Source organism: Phalacrocorax carbo, chromosome 1 (genome assembly GCF_963921805.1).
Source record: "Phalacrocorax carbo chromosome 1, bPhaCar2.1, whole genome shotgun sequence".
Classification (NCBI taxonomy): Eukaryota; Metazoa; Chordata; class Aves; order Suliformes; family Phalacrocoracidae; genus Phalacrocorax; species Phalacrocorax carbo.
In genome coordinates, this window is record NC_087513.1 from 56,444,621 (window position 1) to 56,462,672 (window position 18,052).

The 18,052-nt window shown below is 40.8% G+C and overlaps 1 protein-coding gene across 11 annotated transcripts in view; it reads right to left on the minus strand.

The window, feature by feature from the left end:
- Positions 1–18,052, minus strand: part of TNRC6B (trinucleotide repeat containing adaptor 6B) — a 149,170-nt gene that overhangs the window by 33,539 nt on the left and 97,579 nt on the right. For 9 of the 11 annotated variants that reach the window (XM_064453729.1, XM_064453707.1, XM_064453714.1 and 6 more), the window contains 5 exons: positions 14,846–17,173; positions 13,375–13,533; positions 10,087–10,265; positions 8,784–8,858; positions 7,438–7,483 (listed from right to left, as the gene is read on the minus strand). In XM_064453729.1, the coding sequence (XP_064309799.1) occupies positions 7,438–7,483; positions 8,784–8,858; positions 10,087–10,265; positions 13,375–13,533; positions 14,846–17,173 (2,787 nt within the window). The remainder of the gene's footprint in view (positions 1–7,437; positions 7,484–8,783; positions 8,859–10,086; positions 10,266–13,374; positions 13,534–14,845; positions 17,174–18,052) is intronic. The other 2 variants (XM_064453736.1, XM_064453744.1) reach the window with 1 other exon arrangement.

The following is an 18,052-nucleotide window of genomic DNA, read 5'->3' on the forward strand; positions in this document are numbered from 1 at the left end:
GCCTGCCCAACCACTGACAAAACGCTAAGTCTTTATCAAACAGAGCAGACAGCAAATCACCCTGATGCCTTCAAAGAAAGCTTCTCAGAGTCAGCATCTCTTCTTAATGTCCAATCACAAACTATTAATATTCATAGGTGTGCTGTGGCCAAGAACCTATGAAATCAACCACTAATTACATGGGTTTTTCTTGCTGGCACAGCTTTCAAAGTTGATCCAGCTTCATCCCCTCAGATGCCTTCAACATCACTTATCACAAAAACACTTGACAAATCACCTACATATCTTGGCTCGTACCTGGAGTCACACTGACCTGGATGAGCTCATCCCTTTCTAACATATCCTAAAAAGCTAGAACTGGCTCTGCAAAAGCAGTCACAAAATGTCACGTACATCTCAATCCTGTCAATATCTACATCTAACAACTATACACAATGCCAGCAATGCACTACCAAAAGGCCTGTGCGCTTTAATTCTAGACAGGAAGCCCTGTCCGTTAGTTGCTTGAAAAGAAACTGAAAGTGAGACAGAGTTGCGTCACTATCTGAAATGAAACTGGGTCAATGCCAACACAAGATCACTAAGCTGCAGAAACACCCTTTTGTCTCTTCAGTTATCCTGATGACCCAATCAACTCCTCAAACATGACTAAATGATGCCTTATAAAATGGCTTGCTAAATAACATGTAGAGCATTAAACAGCACCTTTAAAGGCTTCAAGCAGAGACATGCATGCCACTTAGTGCTGAGGCAGCTACTTAAACCTTAATACAAACGAGGCCTTGCTAAGAGAGATGATAGCATTCATTTATATTTATCCCGTTCACAGAAAATTCTAATGCAACCTGGAAACCTGTCACATGATTCTGTCTTTTGCACTTGACAACAAAAGCCATAAATAATGCAGGTGGCCAAAGACTAGCTTTACCTTACATAGTACAAGATGACTGTTAAAATCTGAGAAGTTTGAATTTTACCCTCTGCAGCAGGCAAGAACACTTGTGCACAAATGCACATGTATTTCACATACATGCAGAAATGTAGAAGAGGTTAAAAGTCCAACAATCTTCATAAAAGAAGACACTCCATCAGTTCTTGGATTTCCCCCACTATTAACAGCTGTGAGAAACACCGTGAAAAATGCCAAATGAAATAAGAGCTTAGAAGACGACATTCACACCCCAATGAGGAAAAAACCCTATAAATACATGTCCCCCACCACATGCACACGGCTTAAAAAGAAAGAAAACAAATCTGAATTCTATACAAAAATGATGTAACTTGATCCTGTACTGGGAGATAGGACACAGAAACTGCTGTTGAGAAAAGTTACCTAAAACATTTGCAAACAAGAGACTCAATCTGGTGAAAATACATCCATCCAGTGGGACAACCCAAATGGGAAAAACCCATTTCAAACATGTTTTCTGCTTGACCACAAAACCAAAAACATTTTAAAGATACTGGTTTTACACCTTTGCCTTAAATTTACATCATCTAAGCCTACTGAGCAAGAACCAGCTAGATATTGAGGTGTTGCAACTGAATGCTAAATCAGGTTATGGCTTTGTAATATATTTACAATAGACAGCTGCATGAATTGCATTTGAATCAAAAAAAATTGGAAATGAATTTCCCATTCTTTGCAGGTGATTTGAGAATTCCGTGATCTGCAGAGGTTGCAACTAATACATTAAAAAATTCAGAAGACAAAGGTGGTTGTTAAATAGAGGTAAGGAAAAGATAAAATATCAAGTGGTTCTGACAAGCTATTTACTATAGCAAACTCCATGCCTCGGGACTTACATATTAGGAGAGATTTCAATGAAAAAAGGTTGTATCCTGTTTTCTGAGTAAAAGAGTCTATACATTGAAGGGATTTGATAGAAAAATAGAAGAGGAAGTAGATCTGCCTCAGGCATGCTGTTGATCCATCTCTTTTTTCTCTTGGTCAGGAAACAAAAGTGTCACTCCAGCACCTTGCAATGAAAGCAACACATTTTTCAAAGAAGGAGACTGAGACCCACATAGTAAGAACTACTTACTGACAACTGGACCTGTTGATGATCAGAGCTATGGTGCTCTGTGCATACCAAAGCAAAAGTTTTCTTTGGTATGTGTGGCCTCCAAGCACAGTTTTAACTCCGAGATCAATGTACATTTATCCATAAACTGGGAAAATTTCATGCTAGTAGTTATGTAGTTAGTAAAACCTGGTATGTTGTAATCCTGACTGAAAACCACTTGAAGAACATGCCTACCTCATAAGTAAGTCCAACTTTTAAGGTTTAGATGTAGACAAAGGCTGAGCAAAACAGCTTATAGTTTTCCATAAATAACTGCCATAAGCAACAAGAGCAAAACTGCTAAACAGAGAGGCAACAGAAAAGCCTTAGGAAGATCTGTTACATTCTTAGTCTTTTGAAACAGAATACTAACTATAACAAATGCCTCTACCCAGGATCAAGGATGCAACCATGCTGGTTTCAGCTGGGAGAGTTAATTTTCTTCACAGGAACTAGTATGGGGCTATGTTTTGGATTTGTGCCAAGAACAGTGCTGATAATGTGGAGATGTTTTAGTTGTTGCTAAGTAGCACTTACACCAGTCAAGGACTTTTTCAGCTCCCCGTGCCTGCCAGGTGCACAAGAAGCTGGGAGGGGACACAGCCAGGACAGCTGACTCCAACTGACCATACCAAACTGATCTATACCATATGACATCATGCCCAGCATATAAAGCTGGGGGAAGAGGAGGAAGTGGAGGGACAGAGTTATGGCATTTGTCTTCCCAAGAAACCATTACACATCACAGAATCACACAGAATGGTAGGGGCTGGAAGGAACCTCTGGAGATCACCTCGTCCAACCCCCCTGCTTGACCAGGCACACCTAGAGCAGGGGGCACAGGACCGTGTCCAGGCAGGTCTTGAATGTTTCCAGGCAAGGATACTCCACAACCTCTCTGGGCAGCCTGTTCCACTGCTCTGTCACCCTCACAGTAAAGAAGTTTTTTATCACATTTAGGTGGAACTTCCTGTGTTCCAACTTGAACCCATTGCCCATTGTGCTGTCATTGGGCACTACTGAAAAGAGTCCAGTCCCACCCTCTTGACACCCACCCTTCAGATATTTATAAGTATTGATAAGATCCCCCCTCAGTCGTCTTTTCTCCAGGCTGAACAAACCCAGGTCTCTAAGACCTTCCTCATAAGGGAGATGCTCCAGTCCCCGGATCACCTTTGTAGCTCTCCACTGCACTTGCTCAAGCAGTTCCCTGTCCTTCTTAAACTGGGGAGCCCAGAACTGAACACAGTACTCCAGATGTGGCTTCACTAGGCTGGAGTAGAGGGGAAGAATAACCTCCCTCAACCTGCTGGCCACATTCCTTTTTATGCACCCCAGGATACTGTTGGCCTTCTTGGCCACCAGGGCACAGTGCTGGCTCATGGTCAACTTGCTGTCCACCAGCACTCCAAAGTCCTTCTCAGAGGAGCTGCTTTCCAGAGGGTCAACCCCCAACCTATACTGGTACAAGCGGCTGTTCCTCCCCAGGTGCAGAACCTTACACTTGCTCTTGTGTAATTTCATCGTGTTCCCCTTGGCCCAGCTCCCCAGGCCTCACTGGATGGCAGCACAGCCTTCTGGTGTATCAGCCACTCCTCCTAGCTTGCTATCGTCAATGAACTTGCTGAGGTTACACTCTAATCCTTTGTCCAGGTCATTGATGAATATGTTGAACAGGACTGGACCCAGTACAGACCCCTGGGGAACACTGCTAGTTACAGGCCTCCAACCAGACTCTGCCCCATTGATCACAGCCCTCTGGGCTCTGTCATTCAGCCAGTTCTCAACCCACATCACTGTCCTCTCATCTAACTCATACTTCCTTAGCTTGTCTTTGAAGATGCTATGGGAGACAGTGTCGAATGGCTTGCTGAAGTCAAAATAAACAACATCCACTGCTCTCCCTTCACCTACCCAGCTAGTCACAGCATCATAGAAGGCCATCAGGTTGGTCAAGCATGATCTCCCCTTGGTGAATCCATGATAGAGCACTGTTTTCCTGCAGAAAGCTAAACACCTGCCTGCTGATGGGAAGTAGTGAATGAATTCCTTGTTTTGCTTTGCTTGTGTGAGCAGCTTTTGCTTTACCTGTTAAACTGTCTTTATCTCAACCCATGAGTTTTCTCACTTTTACCCTTCCAATTCTCTCCCCCACCCCACTGGGGGGGAGTGAGTGAACAGCTGTGTGATGCTTAGCTGCTGGCTGGAGTTAAACCATGACAAATGGGCGTACTAAACCTAAAGAAGTGCAACATGTAAAGACTAAGCATGCAACCTTTCAGCACCATTTCACTGGATATTCTGAGTGTCAGCCATCTTTCCTCAGAAGGTCTGATGGCCATAACAGCCTTGAGAGCTGAAAGTTCTAAAGGATCCAAAAGCTTAATTTGGAGATAAAGAAGAGAACTATAATCAGCATAATCCAGGCTACCGTCCTCTGCATTTGTAAATTCTTAGATCTCTTCTTTAAGAGCAGCACCTGAAAGCAATTTTGGGAAAATTAACTACTTAATCCTCTATGAAGTGTGATATACATTTTAAGAATGTAATGGATTCTAAGCTGAGAGACACTGCAGCTATTCAGATTGCATTAGAATACCAAATCTAAAGCTGATATTACATGCAAGTAGGTCTTGACTACCACAACTCTACCTTTGGTACCAAAGATTAATGGACATTCCCAATTAAAGAAGTTTTTTGGTTGAGAAAATCCTGACAACTACAGCATTACACGTAATATTACAACAGAGACAGATGAGGAAGTACTGAAGCTGGTGACAGCACCGATGCAGAGACGGTCAACATCAGAGCAGCCTTCTTCCAAGGAGTAATATTGAAATAATTTGGTCAACAATACTAGAAAGGCACAGAAGAGGTATGGCAGAATCATAATGGCACAGAAACTGCAATTATAGCACAATGGCCAGTTTCTCAAGAACTGCTTCCTGTAGTCCCTAAAATCTACTATTCAAATCAAGAACAAATATTTACACTGCTTGCATTTGCAGGGTTTGAGCTTGTGCTGTCTAATTTTCCGCTGCTACCAGAAGCTCCCACAGTGTAGGTTCAATTTCAATCATATGGCCATTGCATCACTAGGATAAAAGACATTTTAGAGGAAAGCAGTATCTACTACTAAATTACTTTCTGGGGCAGGGGGAACATATTGGATTAGTCAACTGTATTGACATCTGTAAAAACATAAAACTGAAGGTGGTATTTATCTGAGAATTGAACAAACAGCTCTTGCTACTATATCCTTCCCTACAGTCACTATTTGATGTTAAGACTTAAAAAAATGAAGAAATCAGACAATGAAATAAACCAAAAGTTGCCACAAAGACAGGATCGATGCACCAAACTGTAGATGTACGTGATGCTGGAAGGTGAGATTACTTAATGCTTAGCACACAGTCAGTCATAGACCTGAACACTAACTTCTTTGGCAGCTAATGCCTCAGAAGTAAATAGGATTCTATACTTGATGTTAGGTATGGCCAGCTTGCATCACAGGCCCCACAGTATTTTAACTTACAGCAAAGACTTTCAGAACATATTTTGAAACTAACTGCACTTGACTTGTGAACACTGATTTTAGTCGATCCAGAGATCCCACAGACTGTGACCTGACATGGAACTACTTTTGCAGGTGGTTCTTCAGAGATACCACCACAGGATCATCAGTAATTAATTCAAATGACAGGGAATACGCAAGTCTGCCATAGGAAACTTAGAACCACCAGCAGAATAAGCACTGATTCCAAGTCTGTCACCTCCTCCAGCCAGACCTCCCCTTCTTACCAAGTCCTTTCCATCTTTTCAGCAGCACTTTGTGCCTGTGTGCATCCATGTTTCAGCTGAGGTAGAAACTTTTGCTATTATGCAGAAGTAGCTGGAAATAAGCAGCTTGGCAATGAAACTTTTTAAACATGGAACAGGTTAAACAGTTACTGTGGGTCTCAGTGCTAATTACATGAGATTGAGAATCAATGGTGTCCACACCTCCATAACAAACCTGATTTGCGCTGATATGGGGACCTCTTCCAAACACAGAACCACTAAACACACCCTTCTCTGAAGCCCACAGGGCATACCTCATTTACAGAGGAAATTCACTGTTCTAAATAAGACCTTAGAATACTACTACTACTTTTACTATGAGCCCTTTGGAACAAGAGTTACAGATCTCTGGCTTTTGATGTGGTAACTGGGAGGAATCAGTGTCTGCTGTGACATTCCTGACAGTTAGGGAAATGCGATGGACATCTCTCTGCAAAATTACTGAAGAGTTTGTACAGCAGCAAGGTCCTTTAAGCGGACAAGATCTGTCTTTGCAGCCAGGGATATGAGGTGTTATGCCTGATTGTGCAGATTCTGAAGAATCAACAATTGAACAGAAGTAGTCCCTGGAACAGGAACAAAGTCCCCTTCCCCTTTTTAAGTATCAAAGACTATCCTAAACAAGTTTTTAGCCTTACTAAGCTTTTAAAGACTTGATAACAAATAAAATTAACATTTGGAACAGCAGATTGGGATCATATCTTTTTTTAATAGATACCTTAGGAATACTGTAGGGAAAACAGCTCAAATGGAAGAAGATTTCAGAAAGGTGTGGTATTTCCATTGCAAGACAGTGATATTGAATATTCAGAGACGATTTAGAGAAGAACAGAATGCAAAACTAAATCTAACTTCAAGATAAAAAAAAAATTGTGAGAATTGACTACTTAGTTTGCCAACAAAGAAAGTCATAACAAATTCCAAGGTGATTAAATGGCATTATAAATGGGATTAATCCAAGTGGTCAATCCTAACTCTCATTTAGGATAGTATTTTCCACACAGTCCATCTCCCTTAAGCTGTGCAGTATTTGTGGCGAGGCTATGAAGAGTGAAAAATCTACTTACCACTGAGCAATACCTTATAATAGCCTGAGGCAAGCAACTGAAGAAATCAATGATAGAAGATAGTCTTTTCCCTCACATCATCTCCATGGAGCTGTGGTAATTGGGATGTCGAACTGCCAAGAGTTAAACCAGTCCTTCTCTTCCACCAAATGAAAAGGGACCCTCACTTTCTTGAAACAGTTATAATGAATACAAACTACATGGATCAAAACAGTCTTATAGGATGTCCCTTCCACAAGTTATAGCTCCATCCTGTACAGGTATACACCCCAATCTTGCATACCAGCACCAGCTGTGTAACTATTCAAAGGCTACAGCCAAGCTATCCGATGCAATTACGCTACCTTTCTATTATGAGTGCGAAAAGTAAGGATCCAACATTTCCAAAGCACAGCATGTCATCCACGTAAAAATACTACACGTGATCTCGTATTTCAAATGCATTTAAATTAAATCATACGCACCTACAGACAAGTCCATCTTACTGCCTGGAATGTCCTCAGTTTGACTCTGAAAAAAAAAAAAATCAGTTCTGACTTCTATGAAATGCTGAGGAATGTTTCAGAAAGCAGCTGTTGATAGTTAAAGGTGGAATGAAGGAAGGACATGCTTCTGCTAATAAAAGTTTTATTTTAAACTAAAATCTAATACAAGGATTCCTGGTATCACTCTGGACATACCTCACCCTCAGCCCCCTAATACTGTGTGTGGCAAGTTTACCGATATGAAACGAGACACATGAATATATTCGACATAGAAAGATGGACAGACAGCTGCTCTGTGAAATAAACCTCTGTCCCCATGTTCCAGTGGTCGAGAGACGAAACACTGAAAATAGTGGCCAAAATGATACCTCATCCTCATGACCTGTCAAGTCATCAAACCTTGAAATGTGCTGCCAAGTTATTCTTAAGTTGGCAGTCTGGGACAGGGTGTTCCCATAGCTTTCAGAAGCATTTATGCTCTAGCAGACTGAATTTAGGGTTGGGAGCCAACAGACATTACAAGCTAATCCTAGTCATGTCAGTGACAGTTTGTGCAGCCCTGGGCTCTCACAGAACCTCTGCATTATGATCTTTTGCTAGACTATATTACATATTATTCCTGCTTCACAGGATGACAGCTGGCACAATATTCTGTAAAATGTTTTACAAATTAGCATGTCAGAAGTTCTTAAAAAAATGATATATGTAACTATTTTTAAGGTACTTCCCTGCAGATCTGTTTTTTCTCTCCATGACATGCCATTTATTTATCCACTTTACCAATCAGTCTTTAAGTACTAATGAATAATGATCCCTTTTTGTTCTAAAAAGATCCTGCTGCACAGTATTCAAAATATAAATAGCCAAGACAGACACAGAGCTGTAAATCTCCTTTTCTGATTGGCGGCTGAGATTCAGTATGAATAGCCTTGGACTAGTCACAGGTGCCCAATGGTACAGCCAGGAGCCAAGGCCTCTACCTGGAGACCTCTGAACAGCATGATATGAAAATAAAAAATAAAAAACCAAAACCAAAACACCCCCAAATCCTATTACTTGCAAGGAAACTGCAATCTCAGAACAACAGCTGTCATAATGTAATTTTGAAGAGTCAAAGTAGATCTTGTTTTTTTCTGAGAAGCCATTCTGACTAGCAAGGAAGTGCTGAATACCCAGCAATTACAAGTATTATAATGAACATGCCAGCATAACAAATGCAGATAAATAGGTAGTTACACAGTGTGAAACAGCTGGTCTTGTGACTTATTTAAAGCTTACTGCTTTTTTACTAAGTTGAATTTTATATTAAAAATAAATTTACTTACCAGCAAGCCCATATTTGAAAACTGTTTGGATAACGGGTTCATCCATGAATCACTATTTCCTCCTTTTAATGAGCACTGAAGAGGAAAAAAATAAAAGTATTTTTAAGTGACTTCTTGATTTCTTAAACTGTGTTATCCTTGAGATGCACAAGTGTCAAATGAAAATTCTGGTATCAGAAAAACTAATCTCCTGAACAAATTACCTTTTTGCATGGTTGGAAACATCTACCAAATACTTTTTTCTTTTCTCTCATATAAAATTGTTCATTGTTAGGTATACCAAACTGGATTAATACTTGCTGTGTAGAATGTTTATCACACCTTCAGTTTAATTCTGGAATCTGGAAAGCTTTGAATTTTTCTCCCCCCTCTGTTACAGTTTAATACATCCTTTCAGCCACCAAATACAGTGATAGATTTCTCCCTTGGCTTTCTTCCCTTTAGTATGGTTTCTCTCCCATGGGCACGGTGCTGACCTAGCTCTCAATTTGGCTTTACTGTAATTTACAGGTGATCAAAACCAAAACTGAACACAGTTCAACAGAAAATATATTGGTAAGAAAAGTTATTGAACAGTTGCTTTGGTGGTTAAAATAAAACTTTAAGTGAGAAAAAAGTTTGAGAATAATTTTTGCAAAATAGGAATTGTAAAACTCCATACCATGTCACAACAGTATTTCCATGTATGAGGAAGCTGGTCTGCACTTGCCTTTTGAGTTTGCCCTACCTATTTGATTAGAAGTAGACAAAGCATAGTCCGTCTAATATTAATACAGTACAAAGTGTTACTGTACTAGAGAACTAACACAAACAAGCCTCAGAAAGCAATTCACTCAGGACATAGCCAAGCTCCTGCTCCTGTTTGAGGCCAAAGGTCAATAACAACCAACACTAGTCAGACCTAAATCCAACAGTCAATAGAAATAAGAAGCGCATGTGCCAAAGGGACTGTGGAATCCAAACTTCAGCAGACTATGCAAGGTGAACAGCAGCAGTCTGACACAGAAAGATGTGTCAACAAGGGATGAGCAATTCCTGAGATACTTATTCCTGTTTCATTTAGTAATGGCTCTGCAGCCTACATACCAAAATAATTTGACATCTACTCGCAGATTTATTAGTCGCAGCAGATGTAATACACTAAACACAAATCCAGAAACCTCACATTTTTACACTCTTGTAACAGGTACCTTTCTAGCTGAATTTTGTAATACCTTTTTAAAAGAACTGTTACAATGCTTTAACATATCAGTCATACTGCTTTCAGACCACACAACAGTTATGAATCATTCAAGCATTTTACCTTCATTTGTGTTTTCTTTCCTCCTTGCCCCCAGCTTGTTGAGTTGTGGGAGGAACTGCTTCCCTGAGAGCCTGCTGTGTTCCAGACTCCTCCCTCCTCCTCCTCTTCCCAGCTGGAATGACGCGTTCCTGTCACTGGCCCATCATTCTCTCCCCAGCCATCTTGCATAGATTTAGAACCTTCAGAAAAAGAAAAAAAAAAGGTCAAAAGCAGTCTACAATACCATGCAGCTCAAGACTTGACACTGCAAGATTAGCGTCTTCACTCTATCAGCTGTAAAAACTTGTGCATGAATCCCAAAACCAATGAAATTCAGTGGCATGTTAGCATGTCATGTTTTGCAACTATTTTAAAGCAATGTCAAACCCTTAAAGTTATAATAAACCATAGGGACCTCTTCTGTTATACAGATACAGCCGCATTTTGATTTCTTTAAAAGGCAACCTATTATTTTCTAGTGTAAATGAAAGACTTCAACGACACTTAAAAACCAAGGAGGACCTGAGTACTCTGGTATATGTAACACAAAAGTAGTGTAGTATAAAAAAAAAAAAAAAACAACCTCTACTCGAATCTGTTCTTGCCAATGCCAGTAAAAAGAGTTATTAGCAGTGCTGTTTAAGTAGAGATACCATTACAAGAAAGCTACAACCATTTAATCAGTTCAGACTAAGGACTTTTCCCTGTTGGCTTCTTTTCTTGCTGTTATTGCCTAGCACCAGCTGTCAGGGAACTTAGAATTCTAACCTCTACTGACAAGCCAACAAGAGCCCAAATCTTCATCTTGCCCACAGTCAAACTGTTCTTCCTGGTGTAACTCTTCATTCTGCATATTTATTCCCTAAGTATTTATCTCCCTTAAATAAAGATTTCCATCATCATCACCTTTTTCATTAAGGATTCTTCAACTGTCTGGGGTTTGAATGTGGAAATCAGGGATAAGGATATTAACACACACAGCAGAAAATCTGAGTACAAAAATAGTCAGGAACTGTAATTAGTCTATCAAGGGGAACTCTACCTTGATCATGCTGAAAATAAGTAGAGCAGCATTTCATGGCAGTTTAAAGGCTACCTTAAAATCCATCATAAATAACTACTCAGATACATCACAGAAAACATAACTTTTAAAAGTATATTGTGTACCAAAATTGAGGGCTGCTCACTGGTCCAAGTGCAAAAATCTACCTCTTGACACTTTAATCATGCTACTTAAGCAGAAAAGGCTACACTTAAGGATTATGACTGCAGAGTCAAGAACTTAATCTGGAACTGTCATATATGGAGTAGTCCCTGCAGCTTTAATTTATTTCTGACCACAGTGTTTAAATATAGTACTATAAGCCTGCTTTTTACTACATGGCCATAGATTATTTTTCTGCATTGACAGCTTTCAGGTCTGAGATTCTTGGACGTGAATCTGGACAGTGGTGTAAAGACAACTTGTGAGATTCCTGCTTCTTTTTCTGCCTTTGTTGAGTGACGAGGCAAAGGAAACTTTCAAGATATAGACAAAATAATGATGTTACAGAAAACTGAATTTATTTCTACTTCTTCTACAGAATTCCTATGCAATGCTGCTAAAACTATGTAAATCTGGTTTGTTTTTTTTAAACAGGTGGGCAATGACCTATGCTTCCCTTCTTTGGCTCTAAACTCTAGTTTTATTTTCCTGTCATTGCTAGTTCCTCTTTCCTGCCCTTACCTTCAGCCATAAACTATGCCTTTGCAGCGTCTTTGTCCCAATTTCTTCTTCCAACTTATCCAAGACATTAAATATCTCCCCTTACATCAGTGAATAACATAGCTTTCTTCTTTGTTCCTTCTGGGTGCCAATTAGAAAGGTGTCGAGAGAGCAATCTCAGAACACAGGAGAATGAAGATCTCAGCTCTTAACACTAGTGACCTGCTACACCCCAACCTGAAACAGCCACCACAGGTAAACTCCCTATATTTTCCTCCTCTAGAGCTAGGGAAAGCTTACATACAGATTAGTCTGCAGCTCCTTGGATGTCACATATGCAGACCCCTTAGGACCAGCAAGTGACGATGCATAGTCTTTAAAGACTATCTTAAGTATTAACAAACCCATAGAATTTGAAATGGATCATCAGCATTTCAGAGACTCTGATTTTGGTCATATTTTGGCCGATTTTTAGAGATGGAAGAAGAGATCCATTTAAAGAAGTCTAGCATCCTGAAAAGTGCCAAGTTTGTGTGGCAGGCACAGGAAGCACTACAGTCATCCAAGAAAGGCTGCTATAATGTTAACACTAAGGAAGCAATGCTTTTTTCCCAGTTCTGTTTCATAAATTGCCAAACTATTTAATGGGGGTGGGAGGAAGGGAGAATGACCCAGCAGCATACCATCTGTATAGAGCATTTAATTCCAAACAATTACACGTCCCAAAAGCAACTTGTAACTGGAAACAGTTTCACAGCAGGTACCTCAGCCAAGTTCAGTAACAGTCATGTATTATCAATATTTCCTACTTGAAACTTTGTATCCGAACGTTATTGGCTTTGGCTACAACACTGCTATGTTGTATCAGCAGATTATTGCTTTTGTTTGTTGTATTCTCCTTCGAAAAACTGAAATAAAAATTCTACGAACAGCTTACATCAGCAGGTATAATTTCCACAGAAATAAAAATCTTAATACAGCAAAGTTTTAACTTCAAAGTAATTTTTTAAAAGATTTCAACAGCATCTCATTCATGGAGAACGCAGCTGTAAGGCAGGTAATATCCAGAAGATAGTCATCCCTTTAGGTTCAACCACAAAAGAAAGTTAAGAACTTAAGAGTTACAATATTCCACATTAATATAATTTTTAAAAAATCAGTTCAGAGGCAATTTGCATTACTGAAGCATGGATTACCATGTAGTGGCCTCCACCATGAAATTCAACTGTGCTGTGCACTCCTTTTTCTGATATGATCGGGAAAAGTCATTTATCATGTCACAAGTTTATATGCTAAGTAACACATGGGCAGCCAGAGAAGAGGAGACATATTTGAGAAAAAGACACTCACTCACATGCTCTAATGTTTCAACGCTTCCACAAATCAGAGCTGCCCATTTAATTGCTTAGTTAAGAAATTTTTCATTACCTTAAAAGTTCCCGTTATTTGTAAGCACTTAAATCACTCATCCATCAAAATCTCACATGACATTCACAACTGCTTCTAGGCCTCAGATAACTCCTCTATCGGTGACCTATCAAAAGGCCAAACACTAAAAATCTCCAGGACCACTGCAAAGAAACTGGTATCTGGCCTATACTCACTAGATTTCATGGCATTCGGGGCGTTGGAAGGTGCATTCCCCCAGCCTGTGGTCGATGCTCCTGTATCATCTACTTCACCCCACCCAGGACTGGTTTCATTTGGCTCACCCCAGGCGGACGTACCATTATCTGGAGCAGGTGGAGTGCTTTTGCTCCAGACTGCACAAAGGAGAAAGAGTTTTCATTACAGACCATTTAGACAACAAACTATTTACTGCAGTGCAGCACCATGTCATTAATCTACTGCTTCATTCTTTCTGTTGAGGACTTTAGATTCTGAATAGGGTGGGTGCAGCAGAACTGACAACTGTTCACATCAAACTTAGAGCAGGCACTGACCTCAAGGGATGAAAAGGAAGAGAATGCTATAATGAGTAGTAGTATTCTCCCAGGTTAAACATGAACCCCACATCTAATGCTGTCCTCCTATCTGGTGAACTTTTGTGACTAATTAAAAGCACCAGACTAACTCAGGGTTTTCAAATACTGAAGAAAGAATAAGGACATATTTGAAGTACATATTAAAACAAAATAATATTCTTTAAAGCATGTCTGAGTCAGAGGAGAGATTACATAAAAATAACATCTTACTATATTTCCAAGCTATGTAACTTTTTCTTGTTGTTATTTCAAAGCAAATATTTTGCTACGTACTCTTTATAATACTGGAAAGCCAAACTGAGCTAAAAACCTAAATCACAGACTTGCTCCATTTTAGGTGTTAACTGAGTGTTTCAGAGCAACAAGTTTTTGACTAAAAATAAGTAAAGAATTTATCTTAATTTCTTTAATAATTAAATATTTTTAAAATGTGATTTAGTCTGGAGAAAAGGAGGCTGGAGAGAGAGACCTTATCACTCTCTGCAACTACCTGAAAGGAGGTTGCAGTGAGGTGGGTGTCAGTCTCTTCTCCCAAGTAACAAGCAATAGGGCAAGAGGAAACAGCCTCAATTGCACTAGGGGAGGTTTCGATTGGATATTAGGAAAAATTTCTTCACTGAAAGGGTTGTCAAGCACTGGAACATGCTGCCCAGGGAAGTGGCTGAGTCCCCATCCCTGAAGGTATTTAAAAGATGTGTAGATGTGGTGCTTAGGGACATGGTTTAGTGGTAGACCTGGCAGTGCTAGGTTGGACTTGAACTTAAAGGTTTTTTTCCAACCTAAATGATTCTATAATTCAAACGGTTCTTCAGAGCTCAGACTGAATATGCAGATTTGTCAGCTAACATGCATTTTCTTTTACTGGCAAGCTGACCAGTATTCAATTACAGTTGCTGAGGCACAACAAATAGTGGGCTGATTGATTCAAATTTTAAAGACACTTTAAATACAGAACCAAATACTCAAATAAGAAATTGGTTTTCTTTATGGAATAAAACTATTAGGAATTGGAGACTACACAAGTATCTCTTATGCATTAAGGTTACATTTATAAATAGGAGCTTGCTGAGAAAAGGTACAAGACTAGTACCTGATGCTTGTGATTTGCTAGTCATTGGAGTAGGCAGGCTCTGCTCCCGTGGGGCCTGTCCTCCTTGTGAGTTCTTGTCCCACAGGTTCACATTCTTGTAGTTATAACTGCTAGGATCTCCCCACGCTGAAGTGCCATCATCAATATCCATTTTTCGACTGATTGACTGTGGAGAAGGTTCTTCCCAACCACTAGGCTCCTCCTCTTTGGGGGCAGCTGGCTGTGGTCCGCTGTTCCAGTTTGGGTTTGGAGGTCGCCCGTTACTTGGAGTTTGGGGCGGTGGACCCCAGGAACCAGAGGCCTCCTGCTGTTGCTGCTGCTGGTGCTGTTGCTGCTTGTTCCAGGAGTTGGGCTGTCGACCCGTCTCATTCCATGTTGAATTTCTTTTACAATCATCCCATCCACCCTTCGAAGCAGCACTTGTATTTGCACCATTACCCCAAGTTCCAATCTCATTCTGCCCACCTTCACCCCAACCAGACACTGGCTTGTTTCCTGCACTTTCCCAGTTGCTATTTTTTGTTTGGTCAACTTCCTCTCCCCAACCATTCTTTCCAGAAGACCATCCTTGATTAGGTTGCCGTCCACCCCACCCCTGATCCTTACTAGAGCTGTCATTCCAAGAGGAAGATGATTTTTCTTCTGATCTTCCTCCTCCCCAATTAGAAGAATTGGGATTCTTATAGTCATTCCATCCTCCAGTATTTTTGGGGTCCTTCCACTCCGTTGGGGTTGAGAGCTCACCCCATCCAGACTTGATTTGATTGCTTTGGCTGGGTACATCACCCCAGCCCCCTGAGTTCTTTGTCTGTGTGGCAGAGCTCTCCCACCCCTCAGTTCCTTTATCAGACTTCCCCTCAGGCCGTGGCATCTCTTCAATATCCCACACGGTATCTTGCTTAATTTGAGTTTGGCCCCAGCCGGTGTTTGAAAGCACTCGGGGGTCCAAATCCGTCCTGCTCAGCAAAGTCTGCAAGACTGCCTGGCAATCAGGATGCGTAGGCCTATATGATCGGCGTCCAGAATTGTGACTGTCACTACTTCCTGCTTTGTGGTTGCTTCCAGTGCTTTGACCTCCAACCTCACTTCCTGCAGAGCTGGAAGATCTTCCCCAACAGGGAGCCTGGGAATTGCCTTGGTTTTCAGGAAGAGGGTGGCCTTTTTGATTGTCCCATGCTCCAGTGCTAGAATTTGGTTGGTTTGGACCACTCCATTCTCCAATCTTCAGTTCATCAGACCCAGACAGCTGTTTCCATTCTCCCTGAGAGACCCCAGATGTTAATTTGTTCCCTTCACCCCATTTGCTTTCATTTGCATGCTGAGGGCCAAAGTTCCAAGACCCACCACCCGTAGACCGGTTACTGTTATCCCAAGAATCACTTCTTGACCCATTAGGTTTTTGAACAGAAGCTCCTTTCCAGGAGTCCTCTCTATCCTTTCCATTGTTCCCATGGTTTCCAGAATTGCTCTGTCCAGAGACTGTGTCAGTTCCAGAAGACCCCCTAGCTGTACCCCAAGATCCAACACTCCCAGTCTTTCTTTCTCCAGTGCTTTGTGAAGGGGTGTCAGTGCTCCTGGAAGGGTTCCCCAAGCCCATTTCAAAGGGCATTCCCTTATTCTCCATAGGGTTTGGTGAACTTAAGTTCAAGGAGTTAGTGTTTCCATTTTTTGGTCCATCAGTGTTATGAATTTGAGCCTGTTCTCTGCCAGAGACAAAGTTAACACCCGCATTTTCCATCTTTGACTGCTGTTCCCTAGAGGTCTGACCTACTGTGCTAATCTGTGCATTGGAGCTACCGCTATCAGATTCTGAAGTCCCTTTCCTAGAATTGCCCTCTTGAACCAGTGCCGGCCAAGCAGAGGGGTTGCTATTTGGGTTAAAGTTGCTGAAGCCAGAACCGGGACCGATTCTATCTTGTCCACTCAAGTTCCTCCAATTACCTAGTCCATTGTTACTCTCGGCAGCAGGGTTGGAAGATTGAACAGATTTAGCCTTGGGATCAGATTTCCAGGCCCCAAGATTACATTCGTTTCCAGCGCTTCCAGACTGGCACTGGCTTCCTTTTCCTTTGTTACTAGTGGTGCTTCCTGGCAGAGCATTCTTCTCCAAGCCAGGGTTCGAGGCACTGTTGTTATCGGTGGTGTTTTCGGAAGAAGACTCAGCATCTTTGCTGGCAATACAAGGCCACTCTTCCATGTCAGACCCGTCTACAATCACCTTGTCCCAGATGTGAGTTGGATTGGCGTTGGTGCCGCTGTTGGAGGAGGCTCCAGGACCCCAAGTGGAATTTGCATAATTTGAAGCAGCAGCACCTCCAATTGCTGAATCTAAAAAAAAAAAACAAACAAAAACAAAACCCCACACCCAAAAAGGTCATTAATAATCAATATTATTTGCAACACTGAACATTACATTTTTGACGCCACTGATTACTGTTTTCATTAATAAGAACCCTTCCCTCAAACGTGTAACAAAGTTGCTCTGGAAGAACATCAGGCTGGAAAACACCGTTGAAAATACTGCTAAAAAAGGTCTTTCAACAAACTCCCCACAAGCATTTTGTGGGGACTTGAATTCACTATTGACTCACTACTTCTGCTGGAGTCCCACTCTAAGTTCAAAATAATAATAATAAGCCAGTTAATGAACCTGCATGGTCATTACTGATACTGGTTGTAGACTTTTCAAATACACCTTTAAAATCATACTATATATAGAACAAGAATGCGTATGTGCACGCATTCATATGCATGTGTGTGCGCATGCAGTCAGCTGTTGGTCTGCTACTCAACTGACTCAAAGCAACTTCAATTTATTACAGATCAAAAGATAAAAAAGACTGAAAACAAAAAGCATCTATGGAATATATAAAGCTGAAGAAGTCTATCCTTCAAATATTTTTTTCAAGTTGATTTTACTACTAGGAATTTCTTTCAACCCTTTGCAAAACAAAATTATTTCCAAAAGTTACTGTAAATCAAAAGAATCCAAAGCTACACAAATCAATTTCTACATAGTAACATGCAAGTCGTATTCAGTACGTAATTATCCCACATTTGTGTCACTGCTATATTTATCCTAGAAACCACAGTTTGTGGTTTTGTGAGCAGCTAAGATAATCTCTGCCACTGGATGGAGGCTAGTAAGAGATCTCGCTTTTCCTTCTCTTTCTCTCTCACCATCCCTACCTACTTCAAGTTCTCCAA